The 27,527-nt window shown below is 37.2% G+C and overlaps 1 protein-coding gene across 1 annotated transcript in view; it reads left to right on the top strand.

Annotated features, from left to right (window-relative positions):
• Positions 1 to 27,527, top strand: part of si:ch211-186j3.6 (neural-cadherin) — a 440,558-nt gene that overhangs the window by 320,055 nt on the left and 92,976 nt on the right. The window contains 2 exon segments of the mRNA XM_056462007.1: positions 2,785 to 3,062; positions 23,434 to 23,648. Coding sequence (XP_056317982.1) covers positions 2,785 to 3,062; positions 23,434 to 23,648 — 493 coding nt within the window.

Below are 27,527 nucleotides of genomic sequence, written 5' to 3'. Positions count from 1 at the left end.
AGTAGTATTAATGTTTCAGAATTTAGTTTCGTTGACACTGGTTCATTGGAATTATGTGATTGAGTCTACATTTGGATGAAGCCACAACCATGTACTTTAACATATGTAGACAGTAAATTAAATGCTATGGGGCAGTTTGATGTGAAAAACTTTTGTTACTTTTAACACTAACGATATATACGGGGACATATAATTGAGGATTATTTGTATGCAGTTCTTTGTACAGCACTAAATAAACATCACAAAACCACCTAAAGTCAACATGAACTGGAAGCTGCGACTGAAAAAAAAGAGATAAAAGCAATGTAAAATCAAGGTAAAACTTAGTTTGTAGTTACACTGTTGTGTGTTCATGAAAAACAGGTTGCATGCAGATTTGGGGTGAGTGAATTTTAGCCAGTGGTGTAAGGAAACAAATGACAAATACTGAAACTACTGTAATTGAGTAGTTTTTCTCAGGAATTGTAATTTACTAAGTGAAGTTTATTTACAAATTAATTTCGAGAGGATCCCGTGCTTATGATTGCTTGCAACCAGCCCCATATTATTCAATTTATGATTCACCAATCAGACGATTCCTAAGCCACTATAAATACCCTAAGTTCTATATGACAGCCATCTTCATTTTGAAGAATCCCCCTTTCCACCCTTACTCCTCCTCCTTTCATAGATAGGTGGCACCGTGGCCCAGTGGTTAGCACTGTTGCCTCACAGCAAGAACGTCACTGGTTCTAGTCCTTACCAAGCCAGCCAACGTTTCTGTGCGTAGTTAACATGTTTTCCCCATGCTCACGTGGGTTTTCCCTGGGTTCTCTGGTTTCCTCCCACCGTCCAAAAACATACAACTTAAGTTAATTAACTAATCCAAATCGGGAACCTAGACTTGCTCCTAGTAAGTAGTTATCTCTTAAGAGAAATCACTATCTGTTCAGTAGCTACTACAGCAGGGGAGTTCTCGAGATCTACCTGAGCTCAAATTCCCCTCTCACCTTGCAAACAGGAGGGAGCCCTGGGCTCGAGGATCTTTTGAGCTTAGGGCTCTCTCCCATGACAGCATGCCAAACAAGCTTTATAATCAATTATCGGCTAAGTGTGAACTTGTGAAGTTGTTTTAAAATTTTTATTTTACTTTCCCTTGAGTGCATTTTTAGCACAGTATTAGTACGTCTACTCCACTACTTTCCTGCAACCTGCAGTCACTATCTTTTTTCTTGTCTATGGGGATTAGAAAATCAGTCCTGTGATTCCTGTCCAATCAGATCGCACATAGAAGTAAAAAGGCAAATCGCATCATAATGAATTAAACCTCAAGACATGGGCCATTATAATTGCAGCAACTTGATTGGAAGCATTAAAAGTGTCCAAGATGTCCAAAATCTTTACACACATTGACTCAGAGACTGTTTAGATGCATGTCACTGATGACAAAATTACGGATGTTTACTGTATAAAGACTGAAATGACCTTAAACACCCAGCAGGCACAAGACGTCAACATGTCGTCAGATTGAAGTTGTACCCTAACGTCATGGGGATGTTGCATCTTGTTTGGAAATGAAAATCGGGTTGACAACAGAACTCCACATCAAGCCGACGTCAATTTCTAACGTCCAACCTAAACGCAACCAAATATCAATGTCTAATGATGTTACAGCTTGACGTTGTGTGAACATTACCTCTATGATGTCTATCAGAACTAAACCTGACGTATAAATGTCAGAATTTGACATTTATTTGATTTAAGATGTTGGCCTGACATTGGATTTTGGTCACTTTCTAACAACCTTAAATTAACAAAATGTCAACGTCATTTTTTGTTATTATTAGGCATTAAAATAACATTGCCCTTAGACCCTGGCTAGACATTGAATTTTGGTCACCCGACATCACAACCTAAATCTAACCTAATATTACTGTCTTATGAGATTGTGTGCCTGCCGGGCAATCACTGGATGCAATACAGAATGTTACGTTTACACACATCCACAAATTACATGTACTATAAATGCATCAGCTTTTTTACAGCGTAATACTTACTACTCTTGAGTACTTCTGAAAGAGATACTTTTTACTCATACTTTAATATTTACAACAGATACTTTGACTCTACTTGCACTACATTTTAGGCAAGTAATGGGACTTTTACTTAAGTATGATTTTTTTTTGTGCTCTTTCCACCACTGATTTCAGCAGATCCTAATGATGAAAATTACTCCATGAGGCTTCATGTGGAGGACTTTGTTGGTTTGCTGACCAACTAGACAAGCTCCAACTACCCAATCAGTAAAAAAAAAAATCATTCAAAAGCTCTAATGAGCTGTTTGAAAAGAAAAAGTAAATCTCTCTCTCTTTCTCTCACTCTTCAAAATTGTAAATAAACATTATTAGGAGTATGTTTAACAAAGCACATCTGCTTTGTAATTGTTCACGGACCTTTTTCTAGCTGTTTCTAAGTGAAAATTGTTACAAGCATAGCTAATATGAACTGTACTTATATACAACCATGGGAAGAAATAGCCTGTGAACAAGCAAACCTTACTTCATAATATCTTAAAAGCAGTTTTGAATAAAATATATATATAGATATATTTTAAAAAATATTCCATTCAGTGCTTGAATCTTAAAATCTGTGTCTGGGTCAAAATGGCTCAAAATGAAGCAGGTCAAATGTGTTCTTTGCTCTTTGTAGTTATTCTGTAATTGTTCTTACACCACTATGGCAGCATTTTCACAACTGATTGACTTACTTTCTCTCTCATTATTTTCATTTTCCAATGCCCTGCAGCTCCAGTCTTTTCTTCAAGTCAACGTGACCCAAGTTCATGTAGATGAGTGTGTGGACGCCGACTGCCGTGGCGGAGGAGGGTGTACCAGCCATCTGAGCGTGACTGACAAGCCAGCAGTGGTGGACTCGGGCAGCATGGCTTTGGTGTCGGTGACTGTGGAGGCCACCGCTGTCTGCAGCTGCTCAGCACGCGAACATCTGCACCAGAGCTGCTCCATCTACCCCAGAAATCCTTGCCACAATGGAGGAGTCTGTGTGGACACTCAGAGCGGATACAGGTGAGAGCGTTGACTTTATTTCACTTCACATATGGAGAGAGAGTGAGAGAGATGAAGTGTGTGACAGCAGTGAGATGTTTACAACAGGCCTCAAATAGCTGTCTGTAAGCTGCAGCAGGTTCCTGAGCATATGCAAGCTCTTCGAGGAAACAATCGAACACAATGTCTAAACATTACATTAGGTTGACAGTTTTCTGATTAAACTGTCTGAATTTCACAACGCTTCTTGGTGCAAAGATGCCTTTATCTCACTTTCGAGCAGTGGTGGACAAAAAGTATTTTAACTTTGCTACTGTGCTCATGTAAACATTTTAAGTGTCTCTACTTTAGCTGAGTGATTAAAATCCTCACATGCATATGAAGGGTACTTAATTAAAGCATCTTCATTTTGCATCATCAGTGTATGCAAAAAGTGAAAAGTGCAACGTGCAAAACATTTTTGAGCAAAAAGCACTTCCTGAGGTCCGACTGTCGAGCTTTCTACTCGAAAACGTTTTGCAAGTCGCACTTCTGCACATTTCTAGCACTCTGCACTTTTTGTGGCCTCTGATGTTGCAAAATTCAAGAAAAATTTTGAGGTGTTTTGTACACTGCATATACCTCTGCAATTTTTTTTTGCTGCATGATCTTTTATTGATGTACAGTGCCTTCACTTTTAAATTGTACTGTATCTGAGTACATTCCAAAACAAAATAACTTAACTCCACTTTATTTCATTAGATTAATTGTTACACGCTCAGAAATGTGATGCTGAATCATGTCTGTTAACTTTTTAAATCTACTCACTAAACAAAGTGAAAAGATTCAGGTGATCCATTCCCAAAAAATATCCAGTCAGCAGTTTACAAATTCAAAACTTCCAATCAAAATAAGACTTCAGGTAATGTTCCACTGATTCCAGTGGTCTCCAGTTGGCGGCTCAATGATTCTGTTCACATAAAGTTTCTAGTCACAACTCTCTGATTCAATCAATCTATTTAGAGTAGGTATCCAATGAAGATCTTGTTTATTCAGTTGATCCATTCAGAGCGAGTCTGCAGTCAACAACTCACTGATTCAAATGATTAAAGTGAGTCTTAATTAAATGACCATTGGTATATTCAGAATGAGTCTCCAGTAAATGATTCAGTCAAAAGTGGAAAATCCTCTGAGCTTGGTTCAAAATGTAGAACACAAATGCTAGATTTTAGGATTGAATGATTTAATTGAAAATTTAGGTCACAAATGTGATTGATTGTGAAGTAAATTTGAACTTAAACTTTAAAAACTGAACTACACTATTTCAATTTACTATGATCTTTTATGTGAAGCTGCTTTGACACAATCTACATTGTAAAAGCGCTATACAAATAAAGGTCAATTGAATTGAATTAAATAAATCTATTGCAAAAAATAAGTTGTTTAAACCCACTGTACTTTAAATGTCCACTGCATATATCTACCTGAAAAGGGTAGTTTTCTATTCATATGAACACATATTAATACCCATACACTTTGCCATTGATGTAACACATAATAGATATAAACTTGGTACATGAAAAATATTATTGCTGGGCAAAAATGTATCGCAATTATATATATATATATGGAAATGAACCAACTTACCCAGCATATGTTTTACACAGCGGATGCCCTTTCAGCTGCAACCCATCACTGGAAACATACACACTCATGCACACACATACACTACAGACAATTTAGCTTACCCAATTCACCTATAGCGCATGTCTTTGGACTTGTGGGGGAGATCAGAGCACCTGGAGGAAAGCCACGCGAACATGCTAACTCTACACAGAAACACCAACTGACCCAGCCGAGGCTTGAATCAGCGACCTTCTTGCTGTGAGGCGATCGTGCTACCCACTGCACCCCCATGCATACTGTATATACAGTTGAAGTCAGAATTATTAGCCCCCTGAATTATTAGGGCCCCCCTGTTTATTTTTTCCCCAATTTCTGTTTAACATAGAGAAGATTTCTTCAACACATTTCTAAACATAGTTTTAATAACTCATCTCTAATAACTGATTTATTTTATCTTTGCCATGACGACCGTAAATAATATTTGACTAGATATTTTTCAAGACACTTTTATACAGCTTAAAGTGACATTTAAAGGCTTAACTAGGTCAATTAGGTTAACTAGGCAGGTTTGGGTAATTAAGCAAGTTATTGTATAACGAATGTTTGTTCTGTAGAATATCGAAAATAATAATTTTGACCTTAAAATGGTTATTTAAAAATTAAAAACTGCTTTTATTCTAGCCCAAATAAAACAAATAAGGCTTTTTCCAGAAGAAAAAATATTATCAGACATACTGTGAAAATGTCATTCCTCTGTTTAACATCATTTGGGAAATATTTTAAAAAGAACAACAACAAAAAAAATGTATAGGGGGGCTAATAATTCTGACTTCAACTGTTACCAATTTTATATCAATTTAAATATCTATTTAACAAAACTGTTTTGTATAATTTTGTTTCTATGTATGTGTGCATATCATGTATATGTTATGTCAAAACAAACTTTTATTTTGGATGCAATTAATTGCAATTAATCTTTGCCCAGCACAAAAAAATATTACTGCAGTAAAATTTAATCAGGATATCTGTACTTTGTGGTTTGCTGCTTAATTCACCACTACTTCCAAATACAAAAAAAATAAATAAATAAAAAAATCAGATTGACTTACACATGCATTCAAGCCACTCTTTTTAAGTCTAATCTTCTTGCTTCTGAGCTTTTTCACAAGTATGAGGCAGAGAGAGTCTTTCTTTTTCTATGTTATTCAATTATCCAGTCCTGGCATGGATATTGATTTCCTTCCCCCGAATAACAATACTTAGTGACTGGGATTGGATGGGTTTGAGGGAGCAGGGAGCTTGTGATAATTGTTAGGTGGGGATTTCTTTTTTTTTTCTTCTTCTTCTTCTGAAAATACATGGAAACCTGGCAGCCGAAACTTAATAACAAGCACTCTAATGCCTTTTTTTCAGCTGTGGCTGTAATTGAACAAAGCAGCCGATCTATGTCTCATGTAGAAAATTTTGAACAAAACTTTGTGTTTTTCAACTGAATATGATTAGCAGTTCATGCAAACCAAGTATACTTAAGATGTAAGATGATTATTAAGATGGAAGATGAATGGTTAGTCATTGGCATTTTATATAATAATTATATATTATAAGTCCTGCCACTTATTGTTGATGATTTTCTTTATGATTATTACATCTAATGCTGTATTTATATGAAATATCCTGAGTCATCATTTTCATCTCTTTTGGTTAAGGCACAAGCCAGATCTTCTAATCGAGCTAATTCCCATGTAATTTGTTTTTTCAAAAGCATGTGCAAGTTTGATTAGAATAGCTGGATTGAGTTGTCTGAAATAATTGCGGTTTCACATGTCGATTGGAACAGGAATATATATCGACCCTACACACAGTGATCAGCGGTGTAGCGATCAATAGTGAAATAATGAGCACAAGATCTTTACATCATTCAGATGAGAACTAATTTTACAAGGCAGAGAAGATTGTCAAGCCCTTATTTGAGCAAAGGGCAGGTTTTAGTAGTTTGGTTTAAACTAGTTTTTTATGAATTAGGTTACGGTTAATATGAATAGATTGAAATTAACAAAAACAATGCTTTTTTACTGAATTTATCAGGGATGGGTTTGAGTAAAATGTTAATATTTTGTTTATTCTATAAATTTGTAATTCAGTTACCTTATTTCTCAAATATTTTAATTTGTTGTGATTAAAAAAATGCTATGGAAGTCAATTGTTTCCATGTTCAAATTGCTTTATTAGCATGGCACCTTTTCTGTTCTTTTATTCGACAACAACATCAGCAGCAAAATATAAACTCCACACAGGAACGTCGGCTAGCTTGGTAAGGACTAAAACCAGTGACGTTCTTACCTGTGAGGCCACCGTGGCACCAGTATAGGAAAGGAGGAGGAGTAGGGGTGGAAGGGGAGATTCTTCAAAGCAAAGATGGCTGTCATATGGAACTTTTAAGGGTATTTATAGTGGCTTAGGAATCGTCTGATTAGTGAATCATAAATTAAATAATATGGGGCCAGCTGCAAGCGATCCTTCACACATGTGATCCTCTCGAAATTAGTTTATAAATAAACTTCACTTAAAATGTCATGAAACTTTTTTACAAATACCAGAACTTTTAAAATGAAAGTGTTTAACATCAGTTTTGAATTTTGCATAACAGCGTATAATTTTAACATTTTATTTATTGACCCTACATTAAAACTGGTACCTGTTTTTATTGAATACATTGCATTTTTGGATGTATTTCTAAATATAGTCTTATATTGAAAATATTGGCTAGAACTATTCTGAAGAGCTCATCAACTCAGTAGTAGAATATGTTGCTCACATTTACATTTTTCTTCCCTAAAGGCAAGATAGACCTGAAAATGACAGAGACAGACGGTGGAAAAAAAAAATACGGCAGAAAAGTTTGTGTATGAATAACATTTATTGTCAGCCCTGACTATAATGCGAGTTGACAATACCATACGGTAAGCTGGTGTAACAGTTTGCTAGGACTCTACTGAATGCTTAGCAGTGATTTATAAAGCACGGTGTTTTAGTATGTATGGGTTGATTTAGATCCAAATCAAGAGAGCAGCTGCCATGTGGAAGCTCCTAATGATATCTGAGATGTGCTGCTTACAGATGTGAGTTGTGTTCTAATCGCTGCTCGTGAGATGCAGGATTTCTCCCTCCTGAAGGGAAATTAAAAATGCAGAGCGATGAACATAACATAAATACCGCCCTGACATTTTCCAAAGGGGCTATTTAAATAATAAAAAAATGAAATCTCACATTTGCCTATTGTATAATTTATGTGTTGACCATTTACCTCAGTCAATCTGGCACCTACCGAAAGCACGCTGAACCACCGTGCAAGCACAAACCTGTTTCATCATCTGAGTATCATTACACATTTGCTCCTAATCTTTCGTCTACGGCACGGTGTGAGACATGGTTACATCACAGAAAGATCTGCCTCAATAAAACCACTACATAAGATTCTGCCAGGACTGAATTTACATGCAATGGCTCAGCACTGCATTGTGACATACAGTGCATTTCCAAGTGTCTCGTTTTAATCACCTTTAAAAATATGGCAAAATTAATTTAGCTCTCAGTGGTTTAATTAAAAGAAGAAAGTAAAGCCACGGATTTGCAGCGGTCAGACCGAGCGAGCATGTAATGTGTTGAGTTGGAGTTGTGGGCCAAAGCCTGTCATGCCTCAAGCCCTCCTCTAATCCTAATAATGTCCGCAGGCTACAACTTTAATGTTGCGTCTGTGTTACGTCAACCTTCCGGTCTTCTTCAGCCTTTAGCTTTATATTGGCTTATGTGTGTGTGTGTGTGTGTGTGTGTGTGCTTTAAGTTTTCAAATATCAGTATTTATATGAAAAATGTTTATTTGTCCTGCGCGCACTCGTACAGAACGGTTTATCAAACACAGACATTTGTATGAAAAATAGGGATTTGTATGCATTGATATGACATGGTCTATACGAATTTCTTGCACTGGCAGAATGAAATTGCTTTTGGGTCCCTCGCTCACACTGCTTGGTTATTTCTGTGTCAAGAGAGACTTAGGCAGTCCTGCGACGTATTGCTGTTTTTTCCTGCTCAAACGCTGTGATTCACATGCATGAAATCGTCAGCAATCCTGGGGAGTTTAGCTCTTAAGAGTCTTTGTCTGTTTTTCTGTGCTTCATGAATATCATAAATAGAGTCACTTACATTCAGTCCGTGTACTGTGTCTGTACTTCATTAGAATTATATTGATGAAGTAGATTTACAAATCTTTTGTAAATGTACTACAGTGAGGAAAATGGGTCAATGTCAAACGCATTTACTCAGAGTATAAACTCCGCTTAGAAGAGTCCTGCAAATAAATAAATAATATAATATTAATAAAAACAACATCTGACTACTACTATTGGCCCAAGCCTTTTTCATTGTTGGAAATAGGATGTGGAGCTTTTATTGTGTACATATGACAGCATGTAGAGCTAGTCAGTTTTAACATTCATTCATTCATTCATTTTCCTTCGACTTAGGGCCCTACCATACACCCGGCACAATAAGGCACAAGACATTTGGTGCAGTTTGTTGCTATTTTCAGACTAGCGCAACAGTAATTTTCATGTTTTGCGTCATGTTGTTTAAATAGCCAATACATTTGCACCACTTTGTGGACTCATGGGTGTTCCAGTCTAAAAAGGTGTGTTAAGGCACATTGTTGGCACGTTGCTATTTTGAGGAACTGAAATAGATCACGCCATTGATGATCTAAAAGCTGGTCTAAAGTCCAGTGCAGAGTGTGTTAATTATGCGTTTAATGCAGGTCCAAATGCATACACATTGCTTAATACACACATGATGCGCTTTAACAAACTAAATTAATAATGTAGGCTAATGGATGTCTTCAGTGGAGTGCGTACAACACCGTTTCCTTATCCATGAAAATTAAGGAGTAAAGTAAAGAGTAAATGTAAAACAAAGAGAAAGTAAAGAGGACGAATGGATGAGGCTCATTCTTTATCCTCGTGCTACAGATGGTCTGTTCAACTGTTTTCTCGCTAGTGAAGCATACAGTTTTTCCACTAACAAAATCTGCCATGTAAATAGCAAATGTGCCATGGTGTGACGCAATTGACTCTTAAAGGGAATGGAAGATGATACTCTGGTTTCATGCACGTTGTACTCAAAACACACCCCTAACTCATTAAGAGAATGACCACAACCCTTTTAGATCGTTAAAATAGAGCCCATTGTCTCTATTTCATAGGTTGCTACTGTGGAATGAAACTGCAACTATTCCAGCATATGTTTTACACAGCAGATGCCCTTTCAACCACAACCCAGTACTGGGAAACACCCATACACTTTCGCATTCACACAAACACTCATACTCAATGCCAATTTAGTTCATCCAATTCACCTATACCACATATCTTTGGACCGTGGGGGAAACAGGAGCAATACAGGGAGAACATGTAAACTCCGCATAGAGACGCCAACTGGCCCAGCTGGGACTCGAACCAGCGACCTTCTTGCTGTGAGGCAACCTCAGTTTTAACATTAGCACCTTAAATCATAAGTTTTATGTAATTACGCAAAATCCTTTTCAACAGGATAGAGGTGGAACAGGATTTTGTGTCATTTGCTGTGGTTGTGAAATCACAAGTTCAGTGTTTTTGAAATCTGAACATTTACTGGAAGGATTTGTGTCGCTATTCTCTGCAAATTCATCAGGCAAACATAAATTCCATAAACAATATTTTGACGGATGCTAGAATAGTTTTGTTTGTTTTTGTTTTCCCATAAAAATATGTTTAAACATTCCTAATTTAATTTATTTGTGACCTCAAATCTAAAAAAACTGCCAATAGCCAAAAATAAAAGTAAAAAAAGTAAAATATATTTTATTCTTTAAAATCATTAGGTTAATATCTTGTTCCCTGAAGATATTTTGTAAATGTCTTACTATAGATACATCATTGGTAAGTAGATTGGTAAACAACATTGGTAAAAAACATAATTTAGACAACTTTGTTGGCAATTCTCAGTATTTGTCATATTTGAATCTTAGTATATCATTTTATCTTGGCCAAATATTGTCCATTTTAAAGAGAAGAAATTCTGAGATTTACCAGAACTAATCTCCCATTAGAATAAAGTATAATTAAATTCCTTGCAATTTATTGTCATTATCATCAGCAACTTCATCATTTCTTAAAAACCCTCTAAATATATGAAATCGACAAATTTATTTCTATTGAAATAATATTGAAACACATAAATGTTACTCTGGAAAGTTTCCAAACAATATATACATGTTTTACTGACAAGCATAGCATTTTTAGTTGAAAATAAAAGTTAATTATTTTTCATGTGGCAATGGTTCATCAATAGACACGCATATAAATGTTTACCAATACAATTCAGTCCCAAAAGTATATTTTGTTTATTTATTAATGTCTGTATTTATGTCACCGTTTATAAATGACTGAAATATAAAACATGTAATTCAAACAAGGTAAATAAATTAACAATTTAATACACATATTATCCAGTTCACATTTCAAATATCAATACACTGTAAATACATAATGTGTGTTTAAATACTACTTGTTTACTGGGTAAAAACTGGTTAAGATCATTTTCTGCAGCGTAGTCTGAGGGCTTTATTAGAAATCTATTTATCTTATGCGGATACACATATGCTGTATATTCCAGTCTCATCGCTCCCCTCAGGCCTGGACCTCAAGATTTAAGGAGCAGCATGTAGATAGTCAGCAAGGAGGATTAATGGTGGATTTGTAAATGGAGGGCAGGAGGGGGGAGATTATGGTTGGTTATTCGACAAACTAACTGGTGGATTCCTATTTATGCTGGCAGGAAATGAGCGAAAGGAAAGGGGTGAAACGGACCAGAGGGAGTAAGAGGATTTTGTTCAGCCAGCATGCTTGATATTAAGGCCAGGATTCACTCAAGGAGATAAATTGGTCTGATTTAGTTCATCAAGCAGAATAAAGTTGAGCCTTTTTTTTTACAATGGAGGATGAAGTGTTGCTATTTTAAAGCATTTTACTGTCTGGCACTCTCTCTCTCTATCAGTGACTCGCACAGACACCCTTAATGTTTTAGATATTGCTCACATTGACCCCAGTGGATTTCATGGGAGAGTAGCCAGTTTTTTTTCTGCTTTAGAAAGATCTGTGACCCTGCTGATGTTTATCAAACGCTATTGTGTCTTCGGGGAATAAAAGGCTGTCAAACTTGCCGTTCGCACTGTTTTGTGCTATTTAACATTTTTGCTCGCAAACAACATGCCCTGAAGAAACTCAAAATGCCGGATCAGCAAACATTTTGCTTTACATCTTTCCGCTCCTATGCTCAGCCTTTCCTCAGACCAGCATCAATTTTCTCTTTTGCTTCAGTGGGACTGTCTTTTTCATTGATCCTGTCAAATAATTTGATCTCCACATTGAATCGGCCACTCAAAGCCCCCCTTCATCCATCCCTTAAACCCTGACGACCGACTCCAACCAACACCAGATCGCAGGGTTTATGTATTACTCAATCCTAAACAGAAGTCATCTGACACAGTTTCAAGAGGGTCTTCTCTGTGAAACTTTAGCTTAAAAGGGTATCTTTCCCCAGACGGAGTTACTTTATTGTATCGATTCGGGCGGTTTGAAATGTTGTCTTATTGCAAGCAGATTGGCTCCTCTGTCTTGCTGGATTTGTGTCTTGGGAGAGCATTAGTTGCAGCAGGCTAGAAATTTGTCCAAATCCAGCTCGCTGTGAGGCTGACAGTAATCAATGGGCCAACATTAGAAATGTAATATCTGTGCCATTATCATGGAAAGTTTTCTCAGTGGTGCGCATTACTCTTCCATGCCGCACGTGCATCCATCTCAACACGCTTGATAGATGAGTGAAGAATGACTGTGTGACACACCATCTGAAATCTTTGAACAGATTCCTGTAAACTTTGGCATCTTATGAGAATGAATCTAAAAGGAAAAACTCACTGCACTTTTTGAAATTGGGGTATTTGTTTCATTCTGCAAGGAAGAAACTCAGTAAAAAAACAGAATGAACATTACTTGTACATCATTTATTAATTAAACAAACATCATGTATTATTAAATAGTTCAACATTTAACAATGTATTATTTCAACCCTAACTTGTGCTTGTTCACAATAGTAATGCTGTGAGGTAACATGAACTAACAACTCTATTTTCATTATGTTATTAATATATTCATGTTATTAAATAGGGGCTGGTTCGAGTCCTGACTGGGTCAGTTGGCATTCTGTGGGAGGAGTTGACATGTTTGCGTGAGTTTCCTCCAGTTGCTCTGGTTTCCCATACAGTCCAAAGACATGTGCTATAGGTGAATTGAATAAACTAAATTGGCCATAGTGTATGAGTGTGATTGAGTGCGTATTGGGTTGCAGCTGGAAGGGCATCTGCTGTGTAAAACATATGCTGGAATAGTTGGTGGTTCATTCCACTGTGGTGACCTCTGAAATAGAGACTAAGACAGTAGACTAAGATAGTAGACAGTAAGGGCGTACTCACACTATGCTGTCTGAACCGTGCCCATGCCCTTTTCCCGGATCGTTTGAGAAGTGTGAGTGCTCTGAATCGGGCTCAGGCATGGTTCACTTGGCTGACCCTGGCCTGGTTGGAAGAGGTGTGCCAGAGCCCGGTTCACTTGTGCTTTGGCACGATACGCTTGTGTGTGAGTGCAAAACGTGCCGAAGCCCGAAACTGAAAGCGAGACGTGACTTTTAGGGGACTGTTTGATACAGATTAGTTAATCATTCTTACTCTTCAATGAACGCAGACTGTCGTAGATTATTAAAAAGGCAAACCCCTCACTGCATGAAAGCTCCGCACCTTCAGCAAACCTCCTAATTCCTGCAGCACAAGGACTTTATCATTGTTTATGAGCGTCAAAAGTGGCTGTTCTGTTTAGCGAAATATTTGACTGTGGTCACCGCATATGTTATATCGACTCAAACAACTTTATATTTAAAGAAATCTCCATTGTGCTGAGCGAGTACGCTTCTGACCAGCGCATCATCGATGACGTAAGCGTGCCCAGGCCCGAATGTAATGTGAGTGCGGGACGTCGGGGGAGACGGGAGGAGGACAAGCATGCTTTGGCCCGGTTCAAGGCAACTGTACATAGTGAGAGTACGCCCTTAAACTATTGAACTATTGTTTTAATGTGTTACCAGAAACTGAGGATAAAGACACAAATGGATTGATGTGACTGAGTATAAATGTCCATTCAGTTTAAAAAGGCAGATTAAGTTGTTTTGGGCTAATACAGCATATTTTGCATATTAAGCTAAATAAACTGTGACATAAATCATGTAGACTCAAATAATATACAATATTTTGGGATGGCTTGGTTTGGTTTGCTTTTTTCCATGTCTTTATTTTATATGTATAAGTTTATTATTTAATTAATAAACTTTAAAACTTTAAATTAAAATTTTATGTATAAACTTTATTTTAAATGTATATTTTTACAAGTATAAATCCTCTCTCTATACCATCCTTCATTTTCTGTAATTTAGTTCACTAATTAACAGATTACTGAAGCCTTGTTTACTAAAATGATGTGACAAATGTGTACCTTTGATGTGTAAAACAATCTGTAAATTTTATGGTAAAAGTAAGCAACTGTAGTTGCCAGATATATGTAGTAACATAGTATAAATTGTAAAATAAATGCCTAAATTTTACACCTAACTACCATATTTTATTAATTCGCGGTTTTAATACACCAGTGTTTTGGAGTACAGCTGTAATCAGGCCTCAAAAGTTAGGACCGACAGGGCCCGAGCCTGACAGAATTCAGCCCTGTTGACAGCTTTTTAAAAGCCTGAACCCGTTTACAGCCAAACATTAATCAAATATGTACATGCACACTGCCCTTTTGCCTTTTTTCAAGAATGAGTTGTTTATATGTGTTTTAACATTATATATTTATAACAAACTTTTAGGCCACTTAGAAGTTGAAACAATAAACTAAGTCTTCTGTAACGTCGTAACATCTCAGCACCCCAAATAGGTCTAGACACATACACTTAGCCTTTAAACTGGCCAACACACCAATAAAATAAGTTTTTCCCAACAAATTAAATTAAAATAAATTCTAAATTATGACGGGTATTTGAATAATAAAAGAAAATGCCAACATTAGCCTATGTACTCTGTTTATATTATGCATTTATGATTTAATTAATATTTAGTTAGAATTTGAAAATCCTTTACTCACCAAGATTAGGCTATGTGTTTTTGTGGAGGATCGTTATTGAATCCACTGTAGATGGCTTTAGCGTGGTCCTGCACTCACTGATGGTACATCCAGTTGCACTGAACACCCTTTCACTGGTGCTGCTGCTGGATAGTACTGATCTGGCTAATTTTGCAAGTTTTGGGTAGGATTGTTTGTTCATCTTCCACCAGCCCAGAACATTCATTTAATTTTCCATGACAGCGGTTTTAATGTAGCGAGTGACCTCATCATTTTCCCTGTCAGCTTGCTGTACATTTTCCCACTGCGCAAAATTCACTTTTATTGATTTCTCCGTCATCATTTGTTTCACCTTTGCAGGGATGGGTTTTGATGTTGCAACAAATGATTTGATTACTTTCTCGCACTAATCGAAATGCATCAAATGATCGTTCATTTACCACACAAGCCGGAGCGCGAGCACAAGTCTGAGCCCGGCTCAACCCTCTCTAAAATTATAGAAATTAAGCCCGAACCTGCTCAAATCTGTTGGGTTCCTTCAGGTTTGGGCAAAGATCTTCAGTTTTATTTTGGAGTACTAACATCTGCATATTGTACCTCTGTCACACATACGAAAATGCAACCAAAAGCATGTGGCGATGAAAAAACAAATCATAACATGAACCAATGCTCATCCACATTCCATGCAATATGTAGAAGGCCCTCAGTGTCATTCACACAACTACTAAATACCATCATGGTAAAACACATGACACTAAGGTAAATGCAATAAAAATTAATTATCAGCATTAGATGTAGCATAACATTCGAACCATAATAATGAAAAAAGGTGAAGTGTCATGCAGGGAATCTTTGGAGAGGGAGTTTGCAGCTCTTGACTGTATAAGCAGGGTGCAAATTAATACAGTACATTGACGATTGAGGTGGGTCAACATTTTCACTAATGTTAGTTAATAGTGTAATACATGCTTCAGTTAATCAAATGTATGAACATATTTAAATAACATAGAGTTTATTAGTATAAACTTATTAAAGTTTTCATTGTTTTGAGGAATAATTAGTGTATTCTGAGCTACAGAAACCTCTGATTAGATACAAACGCCCATTCGTCATTCGGTGCTCTAGATCTGCCGATTTTAGACTGTTGAATAGATTTATTTTTTCTCTCATAGGCTGATTGGCACGATTGTGCATTCACAATGGTATAAGCTGTTATAGGGGTGGTCAAATGTATGTTTATTCATTCATTCATTTTCTTTTCGGCTTAGTCCCTTTATTAATCTGGGGTTGCCACAGCGGAATGAACAGCCAATTTATCCAGCATATGTTTTACGCAGTGGATGCCCTTTCAGCTGCAACCCATCACTGGGAAACATCAATAAATACTCATTCACACACATACACTACGGCCAATTTTGCTTACTCAATTCACCTCTACCACATGTCTTTGGACTTGTGGGGGAAACCGGAGCACCCGGAGAAAACCCACGCCAACATGGGGAGAACATGCACACTCCACACAGAAATGCTAACTGACTCAGCCGGGGCTCGAACCAGCATCCTTCTTGCTGTGAGGCGATTGTGCTACCCACTGCACCACCGTGCTGCCCAAGTATGTTTATATTATCTATTATTTTAAATGTACTGTATGTACGTTTTTGACTCTTCTAAAGCATGCAAATACCATAATAATTTTGCAGATATTTAAGAAACATGCTAAGTGAACATTCTTGTTTATCTGAAAAACAATGCTACAGTCAGATGTTCTATGTAAATGCCAGAACGCTGTCTTTGGTCATTTAACCCGCCCAATGCCAGTTTAGAGAATTATATTTCAGCATCCCGGGTTGCCTTGGTAGAAAACAGCATTTTCTTTTTATTCATTTAGAAAGGCTCTCAAAGCACGCATCTGTGACCAAAACGGACCTATGTTGGACAGTAGCAGACTCTATTTCAAATGATTTATTTTATTTTTAAGATCTGAAGTGAACTATTTGTTGCTGCTTTCAGTATATGGTTATAAATGTCATGTAAAATGGCTTTCAACTCACATTGTTAGCATTTACTCTGAATAAAGCACATGAGGTGTACCTGAGGTGCTCATTGTCAGTTTTCTGTTGTTCAGCTGCAAGAAATAGAAGCCTTTTCTAATTTATCAATTCAAGTTGTTGGATAGAACAAAAACTCAATTTAGTTCGATTAATATTCCTTCTAAGGCATGCTGTTGGGGCTGCATGGTGGCACAGTCTGTAGCACGATTGCCTCACAGCAAAAAGGTTGCTGGTTTGAGCCCCAGCTGGGTCAGTAGGCATTTCTGTGTGGAGTTTGCATGTTCGCCCCATTTTGGCGTGGGTTTCCTCCGGTTTCCCCCACAGTCCAAAGACATGCGCTACAGGTAAATTGAATAAGCTAAATTGGCCGTAGTGTATGTGTGTAAATGCAAAAGTGTGTGGGTGTTTCCCAGTGTTGAGTTGTGGCCGGAAGGGCATCTGCTGCATAAAACATAGGCTAGATAAGTTGGCGGTTCCGCTGTGACAACACCTGATTAATAAAGGGACTAAGCCAAAAAAGAAAATGAATGAATGAATGAATGAACGAACAAAGGAATGAATGAATGAATGAATGAATGAATTAATAAATGAATAAATGAATGAATGAATGAATGAATGAATGAATGAATGAATGAATGAATAAATGAATAAATGAATGAATGAATGGCATGCCGTTGGTTTTATATAGAACACAATTTAAATCAGCCTTTAGGCTCGATCTTCAGACTCGCTCTTGTTGTTCCTCAATCTGGCAACCTGCAGTTGCTTGTGTTTTGATCCAGGAATGCAATATCTAGTTCAACCACTGGCTGTCAAACTTACATACTGCACCTTTAATTATCAATATTATTATTTAAGATACAGATCAGAGAAAACTACTTCTCACTATTAAAGGGCTAAACCACCCATACATCTTGCTTTGGAATGCTTCAAGCATTAATTACGGGGGTCATCCCCCAAAACCACTCTCTAATTTACACCCTGTGTATAAGCAGACACACCTACTATTGCTCATACCTTTGCAATAAACATCACACATTATCTAAATGGCTATAATCATATCATATCATGCAGCAGTTTTATGTTCAACGTGGACAGAAAAATTGCCTGCTTCTGGAATTGCTAGAATAGATTTGGCAGTGATCAGAACTCCATGCAGTGTGACGATCAGTCCTATAAACACATATTCACTCATCTTCTGCTGTGCCATATTGTTTTAGTAAACACGGGAGTAGTTTTGACTACCGCATAATGCAATTAGAGCACCCGTAATGCGTTTTATTGCTTTATTGGATGCATTGACCTGCCTGACTGTCTTTCTTTCTCTCATTTGTCATACGTGCACCGAGGGCGTCATCCCATGTCATTTTCCCTTTCAATCCGGCAATTAGAACTTCAGCTATGAGGGAGACAGTGAGAGGAGAGAAAGAAACAAAGACAGAAAGAAGACAGACACACAGAGGGAAGATGACGATAGACCCATGCATTTTTCAAAGACTATGATTAGACTTGCCAAAAAGGCAGTGAGGCAGGGGATCTGAGGGCACAGCAGTGCTTGGGTGGCAAACCAAAAAAAAGCAATTTGTCATTGATGTTTCTGAGCAGATGATGCTGTTTGTGGGCTGAATCGAGAGTGTACGCAACAGGTGGGACTGATCCGTCAGAAAGCAGAACAAGAGAGCTGTTGATTACTGCTTGAGTCATGCCAATACGTATGCATATGAAGAGCATCTTTCATATGGAAATGTCTGATGGCAAAGAGATGCACAACATCAGACTGGTATTGTATGGTCTAGTGTGGTTCCAGTTTTAGTGTTCTGCGAGGAATGGTGTTGGGAGCTTCTGCTGATGAGAAAAGCTTTTGCTAGAATACATTTACATGATTTAAAGTTCAAAAGGCATTCTTTTTATCATGCTACACATCGCTGAAGCAACTCTTTTCATGCTGAAATTCTCTTTCTTTTCTGATTGGTCAGCCGGCCAAGTCTGTTGTGATTGGTCAGTCAGAGCAGTGGTCCTCAACTTTTTATCACCTTTTATCACATGGTAAAATTGTCAAGCTTTGACCGGTCTGCACCGGTCAACGTTTGACAATTTTACCACGGACGGGTAGGAGGAGGAGCGGGGTGAAGGGGTTTGCTTGGTGACCATCAACCATTTTTTCATAGGAAGACAAGCTGTCACTCAAAAAGTACAAAGCACTACAGTGTTTGGGTGTTCTGTGTTTGTATGAGATACAATGTGTATATTCCATACAAGCTGAAGCTTATCGGTCAATTCTTGGCACGTGACTCAAAGTGCACTATTGGTATTCATTCACCTGGTCTGGAAGGCACGAGCATGTCACGCCCGCACCTCCATTGGAAACATCAAACTCAATATGAAAAGACGCAATATGCGAATGGCCCCTAAAGGCCACCATCATTTGAGATTTTCATCAGTTCATCTTATTGCACAGACATGGTAGATTTACCTGATTTGTTGACAAATGGGTTGCGAATCCATTCCTTGGCAGTTCGTGGGTCACTGGACCTTTTCCCCTTAGCAAAGAAACTTTCCAAAGATATCTGTTTCTTACTACTTTTGCTGCTTGTGGGTTAAATTTTGGCACTCAAGTGATGTAATGAGAGAATACAGTAATTTTTCAAAATAAAGGATTTTTCAAAATAAAAGATTGTTCAGACCCAGATAATAAATAAAACTGTAATTAATGATTTCTTGTGCGGCCCGGTACCAATTAATCCACAGACCGGTACTGGTCCACGGCCTGATGGTTGAGGATCACTGCATTAGAGTATGTGTTAAAAAAAAAGTAACGAATGTGGTCGATCAGACACTTAATTATTTTGCTTTATTTAACAAATAATGCACAATCAACTTCCCCATCTAGCAAGAGCAATTGTCTGTGTGTAATCCGATTCCAAAGGTATTTAGCACACAGAAAGGAATGCGTTCTGTTGACATGGTCATGACATGATCATGCTCCTATATAACCCAACTTAATACTTGTTCTTCTTTTAATGTGATCCTTTATTCCCTCTCAATGTGTAATCAAGTGTTTGCAGCAAGTCTCTTGCTCATGCGTTAATATTCTATGTTATAATACTGCTGGAATTAATAATTAACGCTACCACAGTTAAACAAGATAATAGATAGTTCATGTTTGATGTTCCTGCAGAGCTAATTTGGTTTACTAAACAATGATTTACATTTTTTTTTTAATACGTGTGCAACATCTTAACATTTTGAGAAACATTAAAAGTTCTTCACACAGAATGCATATGCAAACCACCAAACTTATGAACAAAGAATCGTGAAAGTTTTCCTGGGGTGGTTAACTTCTTATTGGTCACCTTAGCTTCTAAGGATGATACAACAACATCCTTATAAAAAATAGTGACCAAGGCCATTATATTAATAATGATTAATTATTAATATTTCTGCCTTGAGCTAATTTGCTACAAAATATAATGGCATGTTGCATAATTGGTTTAGATTAATATTGGCTTAGCATAATTTTGCTTCACAAGTAACTATAAACAGCATTATGTCTATGTTAACTAATTGTAAGTCCCATGTAGGGTTTTTTTTTTTTCTTAAAAGGACATTCATTTGAAGCAAATAAATGTATTAAATGTGACAAATGGATAAAATAATTGATCTAAAATAGATCAAAATAAAACTGTTTATATAAATTTGCTGGTAATATCTATTGAAACAACATTTCAAGTTTATGACTTGAAGAGAGTGTAGGAAGATTATATCTTTTGTGACACAGTGAGTACGTTTACATGGGCACCAATAGTCTGATTTTAATATGATTAAGCCAATACTTAAATTAAGAATCTACCATGTAAACAGCAATTTTTGATTAATTTAATCCAACTAAGGTCATAATCAAACTAAAAAGAAATGTAATTAGACATGCGTAGTATGCCGATTTCAGTTGCAGACAAACTATTACCATCGTAGGATTTTCGCCACATTTTGCGACAGGATAGTCTATACACATATGGCTGTTTGACACTATTCTCTGAACCTACAGGGTCAGTGAAGGACCACAGACGCCTGCATCATGAAATGCGGAAGTCTTTTTTTTTTCATACGGCTTGCGGTATCAAACTCCATTAAAACTACACCCTTCCAGCAGTTCATACTCACATCCAATATGTCGTTTGTCACGAGGGGCACGCATGAAATGTTCCTGAATGAAAGTGAAAGTACCAAACTGCAGTTAAAGTCGACAAATTAAAACTGAAACACTCAAAATAACATGAAACTCCAGAGGAAATGTGGATAGCATGGAGACGCACTGACGTTAATCGAATTATGCGCTATAACATGTACAATGGGATCATGAAAGGAACATTCCAAAAGCAACTCATGTAAACACCTTAATCATATTATTGTCTTAATCAGATTAAGACAAAGAATTCGATTACTGATGTCCATGTAAATGTAGCCACTGTGTGAGATCTAAAGATTTTGACACATTTTGCTCTCTGATTGGTGGGATTATCATTACATAATGCATTTTTTCTGCATGAATTCTGCTATTTAACTTGATTGTTTTGTTTTTAAAAGCACATTAATGCATTAAATTAATGAGAACAGAACGGTTCAACAAAAGTTTATACAATTTATAAACAACCTCGGTGCTCACAGCAGGTGTCCTTGCAGGTTTATTAGTTATGATTGAGCAGAAAATGAATGGGGTTATTACTTCCATAACACAACTAACCATGATCAGCATGGCTGGATGTGCAAATGGTACTTAAACACAAGTATTCTCACTCAAAGATTTTCTAATTTATTTATTTTAATTTAACTGTAAATTAAATGCTATAAAGATTGTATAAATTGTATTCTGGTAATTTAATATAACCATTAAATGAATAAATGCAATGACTAATATGTGAGGAAGTGTTTTTTGTTAATCTAAGTGGATTTTTCTCTCCATATGCCCTTAGGGTATTGTCCATAATAAGGGAAATCTATTGAATATGAAAGACCCACATTTATTCATTAGTACCCATGCTATTTTAAATCACATTGTGCTATTTGGTTATTAGTCCATTTCCTAAGTCTTTACATATCTTGCATGAATAAAATATCAATATTTATGCGTTACATGTTCATGAGTGGTGTCATGGTGGCGCAGTGGGTAGCACAATCACCTCACAGCAAAAAGGTTGCTGGTTTGAGCCCAGGCTGGGTCATTTAGCATTTCTGTGTGGAGTTTGCATGTTCTTCCAGTGTTCGCATAGGTTTCCTCTGAGTGCTCTGGTTTCCCCCACAGTCCAAATACATGCACTATAGGTGAATTGAATAAGCTAAATTGGCCGTAGTGTATGTGTGTGCGTGCAATAGTGTATGGGTGTTTCCCAGTGATGGGTTGCAGCTGGAAGGGCATCCGCTGCGTAAAACATATGCTGGATAAGTTGTCGGTTCATTCCACTGTGGTGACCCCAGACTAATAATGGGACTAAGCTGAAAAGAAACTGAATGAATGGATGAATGAATGTTCCAAATGTTCCTAAATGTGTCAATTGAAAATGATGACATGCTATTTCTTTTAAGATAATTAGCAATCTAATAATACTGTCCACTGTGGATGCAACGTAACACAACAACAGCACCATGACCTCAAAATCCAAGCATGTCAACGTGTTAATGGCATCCATGCTTAATTTATTTTATATTTTGTCTTATGCTGTCTATATGCTATCATCATGATTAAGTAAAAAGCTAAATATATGCTAAAGCTAGATAAATGCTAAAAATAAACTTCCCTAAATTAATATATATTGCTTACAGCCTCCTCACTCTTGTGTATTACTCCGCCCACATAGTGACAGCAAGTCAATAAACTCACTACCGTTTGACAAATATTGCAGCTGTTGGACAACATAATGTACTATTGATGCTTTTTTAGGTGAGAATGTAATTGTTTGGGTTGCAACTATGCAGTTTATTTATAAGAATAGTGCCTATTTTTTAATAAGGCATCTATCAGCCTGCCATATTGAGCAGAGCAAAGACGGTTGACGTTGTCCATCCACAAGATATAAAAACACAACGAAATAAAACAAATAAGACTTTCTCCAGAAGAAAAAATATTATCAGACATACTGTGAAAATTTCCTTCCTCTGTTAAACATTATTTGGGACATATTTAAAAAAAAAAAATAAAAACTCAAAAGGGGGCTAATAATTCTGACTTCAACTGTATATATATATATATATATATATATATATATATATATATATATATATATATATATATATAATAAGTTTGTTACATTTAAATACATGGCTTTTAAAGATTGTGCTGTCTGACTACACTATATCTTTTTGTCTCTTTATTTTTTTTTCCTTTCGTGTCCAGGTCAGTCCAGTATCATGTGTAAAACAAATACAAAAAAAAACAGAACTCATACTGTTTTTAATAAGAGCTTTTGATTTCCTGTGTGCATACCATAGATGCCAGTGCCCGGCTCAGTTTGAGGGACCCGAGTGCCAGCAGACAAAACACAGTTTCCATGGCAACGGCTATGCTTGGTTTCCCCCTATAAGGCCATGCTTCGAGAGCCACCTCTCGCTGGAGTTCATCACGGAGGTGGCAGATGGTTTGCTGCTCTACAGCGGACCTCTCTCTCAACTCCAGCCATGGGAACCGGAGGACTTCATGGCCATAGGTAACCCACACACACACTCCCTCACCACAGTCATGCCGCGGGTCATGAGTCATGGGAAGAGTATTGTGAATGTGCATTAAGACCGAACATTGCTTCAGTGTCTACATCATTCTTTCATATCGCCAGCTGAACCTCTGGCACATCTTCTCATCTCCCAGTAGGACTGCGCACAGAGAGAGGGGAATGGGGAGGAAAAAAGAGGGGGAAATATATATTTATTTTAGACAGCAAGAGATGAAGAGACTCCTTTGCGTCTCTCCAGCAGGATTTAGTGTTTCTAATAAAAAAAAGTTTTATTGCTGTAACATTTTCTTACTCAGGGGAGATCTACTATCATATAACAAGCTAAGCACAGAGCAAAGTATAAAAATACCGCATTATTTCCATTTGTTTGCATGTGTGTGTCATAAATTCCGCAGGATTGCTGTTTGTGCAGCTATTGTAGCTCATTAGGGGTTAACGAAGACTCTCATTATATCAGTAAAGGCTTATTTGTCATTCATCTGGGAGAATGATTACAATGGGGCATACACATTTAGAGCCTTAATGAACTCACAGATCAGCCTACGTGCCGAGCATACGTTCGTTGGAGACTTTGCTGCTCTCGATTGGTTCAATGATGTGTTGGTAAAGACGGATAAGTAGCAGATAAGGCCATGTGTGAGTGTGATCAGTTCTGAACATATGGAGGGAGCTTGAAGAGGGAGGGATGGATGGATGGTAGGCAGCGGATCTGAGGTGAGAATAAGAGACTGACAGGGAGTGAAAGATGAAGATAAAGTGAAGTGTGCGTCTGTGGACAGGGTTTCAAGACAGCTCCTGCAGGAAAGAGTGGTGAAGTGGTGGGGATCTGTGTGAGCTTCACTTTCAGGGTGAGAGTAATGGTCAAATACCACTTTTGCAACAAAATGCAGTGCAGAGCTTGGAACTGCCTAGGATCTTTGGATTTCTGTCAGTCTGCTCCCTGATCCCACTGAGTAGAAAGACAATTTAACTGTTTGCTATTACATGAACAAACATGCTGCAACCATGTTTGTTTTTGCTAATATTAATTTTGTTTGTAATGGTTTAAGGTATACTAATATTAAGTTTGTTAATGAATATTATTTTACATTTTTGTCACTTAGCAGACACTGTTGTCTTTATACTTTATAAATTTAAATATGCAAATAATAAATACTACTACTAATCATAACATAATACAAATGCAAATTGTCATGAATAAACTGAATAAAGCCCCCTGAGATGAGGCATGGTGGTAGTGGTTTTTATTCATTCATTCATTTTCTTTTAGGCTTAGTCCCTTTATTAATCTGGGGTCACCACAGTAGAATGAACCGCCAACTTATCCAGCATATGTTTTATGCAGCGGATGCCCTTCCAGCTGAAACCCATCACTGGGAAACTGCCATACACACCCATTCACACACATACACTATACGGACAATTTATAAGTAAAATTTGCAATATATGCAAATGAAGAGGGCATGGCCTGTGAGTCTCGTCACAGTTTGTTTTGTCTTCTGATTGGCCCAGTGTCCAACAGGGATTTACACATTTATAGAATTTACTTAAGAACGGACAAACAGTGATGATCTCTTAGACTCACAGTATGCCCATTTCCATATACTGATCTTTTATTATTCTACTATACCTTGGTATACTCAGATTTTGATTAGAGTGTACTTTTAAATGCTATTTTTCAAATGTATCCCCATTAGTGTCTACAGTATGTAGTCTAGGAATACAAGTTGTTTATAATACGTTATACTGTTTTCTGACCAGTTTTTGCTGTAAACACCTGTCACAGTACTTTTAAGGACCTGTTACGTGTTTTATCATGTTGGGAAGTGGTTAGGTTTAATTTATAATTTGCCATTTTGTGATTTATGTGATTTTATGTTTCTGTTCATTTTATACTTTTGAATTGTATTGATCTGCACTGTAAAAAATGCTGGGTTCCACACAATTGATTTGTGTTGAGACAACATGAAGGAATTAAGTTAGCTTATTAGTTTGTACAAATTAAGTGGGTTGAACATCAAACAATTAAGTTGACCTAAAAAATTCAAGGAGTGTGTTGTTTCAGCTCATTTTTAATAAGTAGTTTAAACAAACAGCAAATGTAATTTATACTTGATCTGTGCTGTCAAATTTTGAGCTTTTATTGACATTTTTACTAAATTGGAAGATCTATTTAGTCTTGGTTAATCCTGTTCTGCGTGTATTATTTACTATGCTATTATTATTAGCAATATATTGTTTCAAACTACTAGAAATGTTAGTATACACTCCAAAAAATGCTTGTTTTCTGCTTGTTCAAACTACTTATTTAATATGAGTTACAACATTGCTTAAGTTTTTTGGGGGGGCAACTTAATGGTTTTTATGTTCAATGCACTTAAATTTGTAAAAATGATTAAGTTAACTTAATTTGTGTTGGAACAACATCAAGAATTGTGTGGAATCCTGCATTTTTTACAGTGCAAGACAAATTGTTAAACTGTAGATTAATATTCACATTAAAATGTGACATCCATAATGCAGATAGCAAAACAGAAAACAGCAATGAATCACAAAATAGGAGAAAACAGACTTTTTTGTAAAGTGTATACATAAGAACAATATCTTGGAGTGCCAAGTGTGTTGAAAATGTGTTGGGGTCTTGACCAACCATCCATATGTGATGATTGGGGAGTGTGAATGTGTTGCATTATCAATCTCTGGGTAATCATTTTCAGGAGTGCTGTAGAGACAATTAGATTGAAACTGGCCACTGGCTCCAGCTCCAGCTCCAGAAAGGGGTGGGGGGAGTGAGAGTGGGGGGGTTGGATAGGTCTAGTAAGGACATGCGGCAAACAGAGAAGGAATCTGACAAAGCAGAGATGGAAGGCGAGAAAGAGTATAGTGGAGAAAATGAGAGAGAGCATGGTAAGAAAGTCAGATTAAATAGATAAAAGAGGTGCAGATTTGAAGGAACAGCTGAGGAGGAACTGTAAGTGGCGCAGCTCAGACATGAATTAAACGGAGAAAGAAGTTCATGTCTGGGTGAGAGATGAAAATGAACGGGAAGGTGGAACGAAGGCAGGAAGCGGGCGATGAATAATGATGAATGGCAGTGCGGAGGACGGAGGAACAAGCCTAGTCACAGTTGGAGTCTCTCTCTCTTTCTTACTCTCTCTCTCTCCAGCCCTCCTTGCCTTTACTCTATCAGACCTTATTACTTACTGCTGTTCTTCACCGTGGCCTATTAAACCTTATCATTGGCCTACTGCCTGCCAGTTTTACGCCTCTGCTCTTCTTATTACAGACACTCATGACACTGATACTACAATGCAGTTGCACAGTGCGCACACACCCAAGGTCCTCCCACACAAATTCCCCTGTGCTGCTGCGTCCATTTGAGCATCGGCACTTCTGAGCTGTTTATCAGTGCGTTATGAATTTGTTAGTGGGCTGGAAAGCAATTTGTGACTTCTGCAACAAGTCTAAGGTCAAAAAGTAGCGGGCATTTTAGCTGTAAAATCTTTGGTTTTAAATAGAAATTGACATGAAACGCCTGTCTTGTCATATTGATATTCCAATTAGATTTGTAAATAACTGAGTTAACATACATTTTCCTTTCAAGCCATATGTATATTAGGGCACGTGCATCTTTTTGCCTTGGGTGATTCGCACATCAGTCGAAGTGCTGGAGGCGCAGCAGCGTGGATTTTAAAATGAGGAACGAGCATGAAATCCACACGTGGCGTCTTTATTAAAGAGCAACCGTCTTTATACACCTCTAGCATTATTCCTCCTCCTAAACACACTTTTTCTCATTAAAGGCTGGATTCATTTTCTCTAGACAACCTCTGACCTCCTCGTCGATTTATTTCC

This window comes from Danio aesculapii, chromosome 7 (genome assembly GCF_903798145.1).
Source record: "Danio aesculapii chromosome 7, fDanAes4.1, whole genome shotgun sequence".
Classification (NCBI taxonomy): domain Eukaryota; kingdom Metazoa; phylum Chordata; class Actinopteri; order Cypriniformes; family Danionidae; genus Danio; species Danio aesculapii.
The sequence above is the reverse complement of the archived record's forward strand: the minus strand, read 5'-3'. Positions and strand labels throughout refer to the sequence as shown.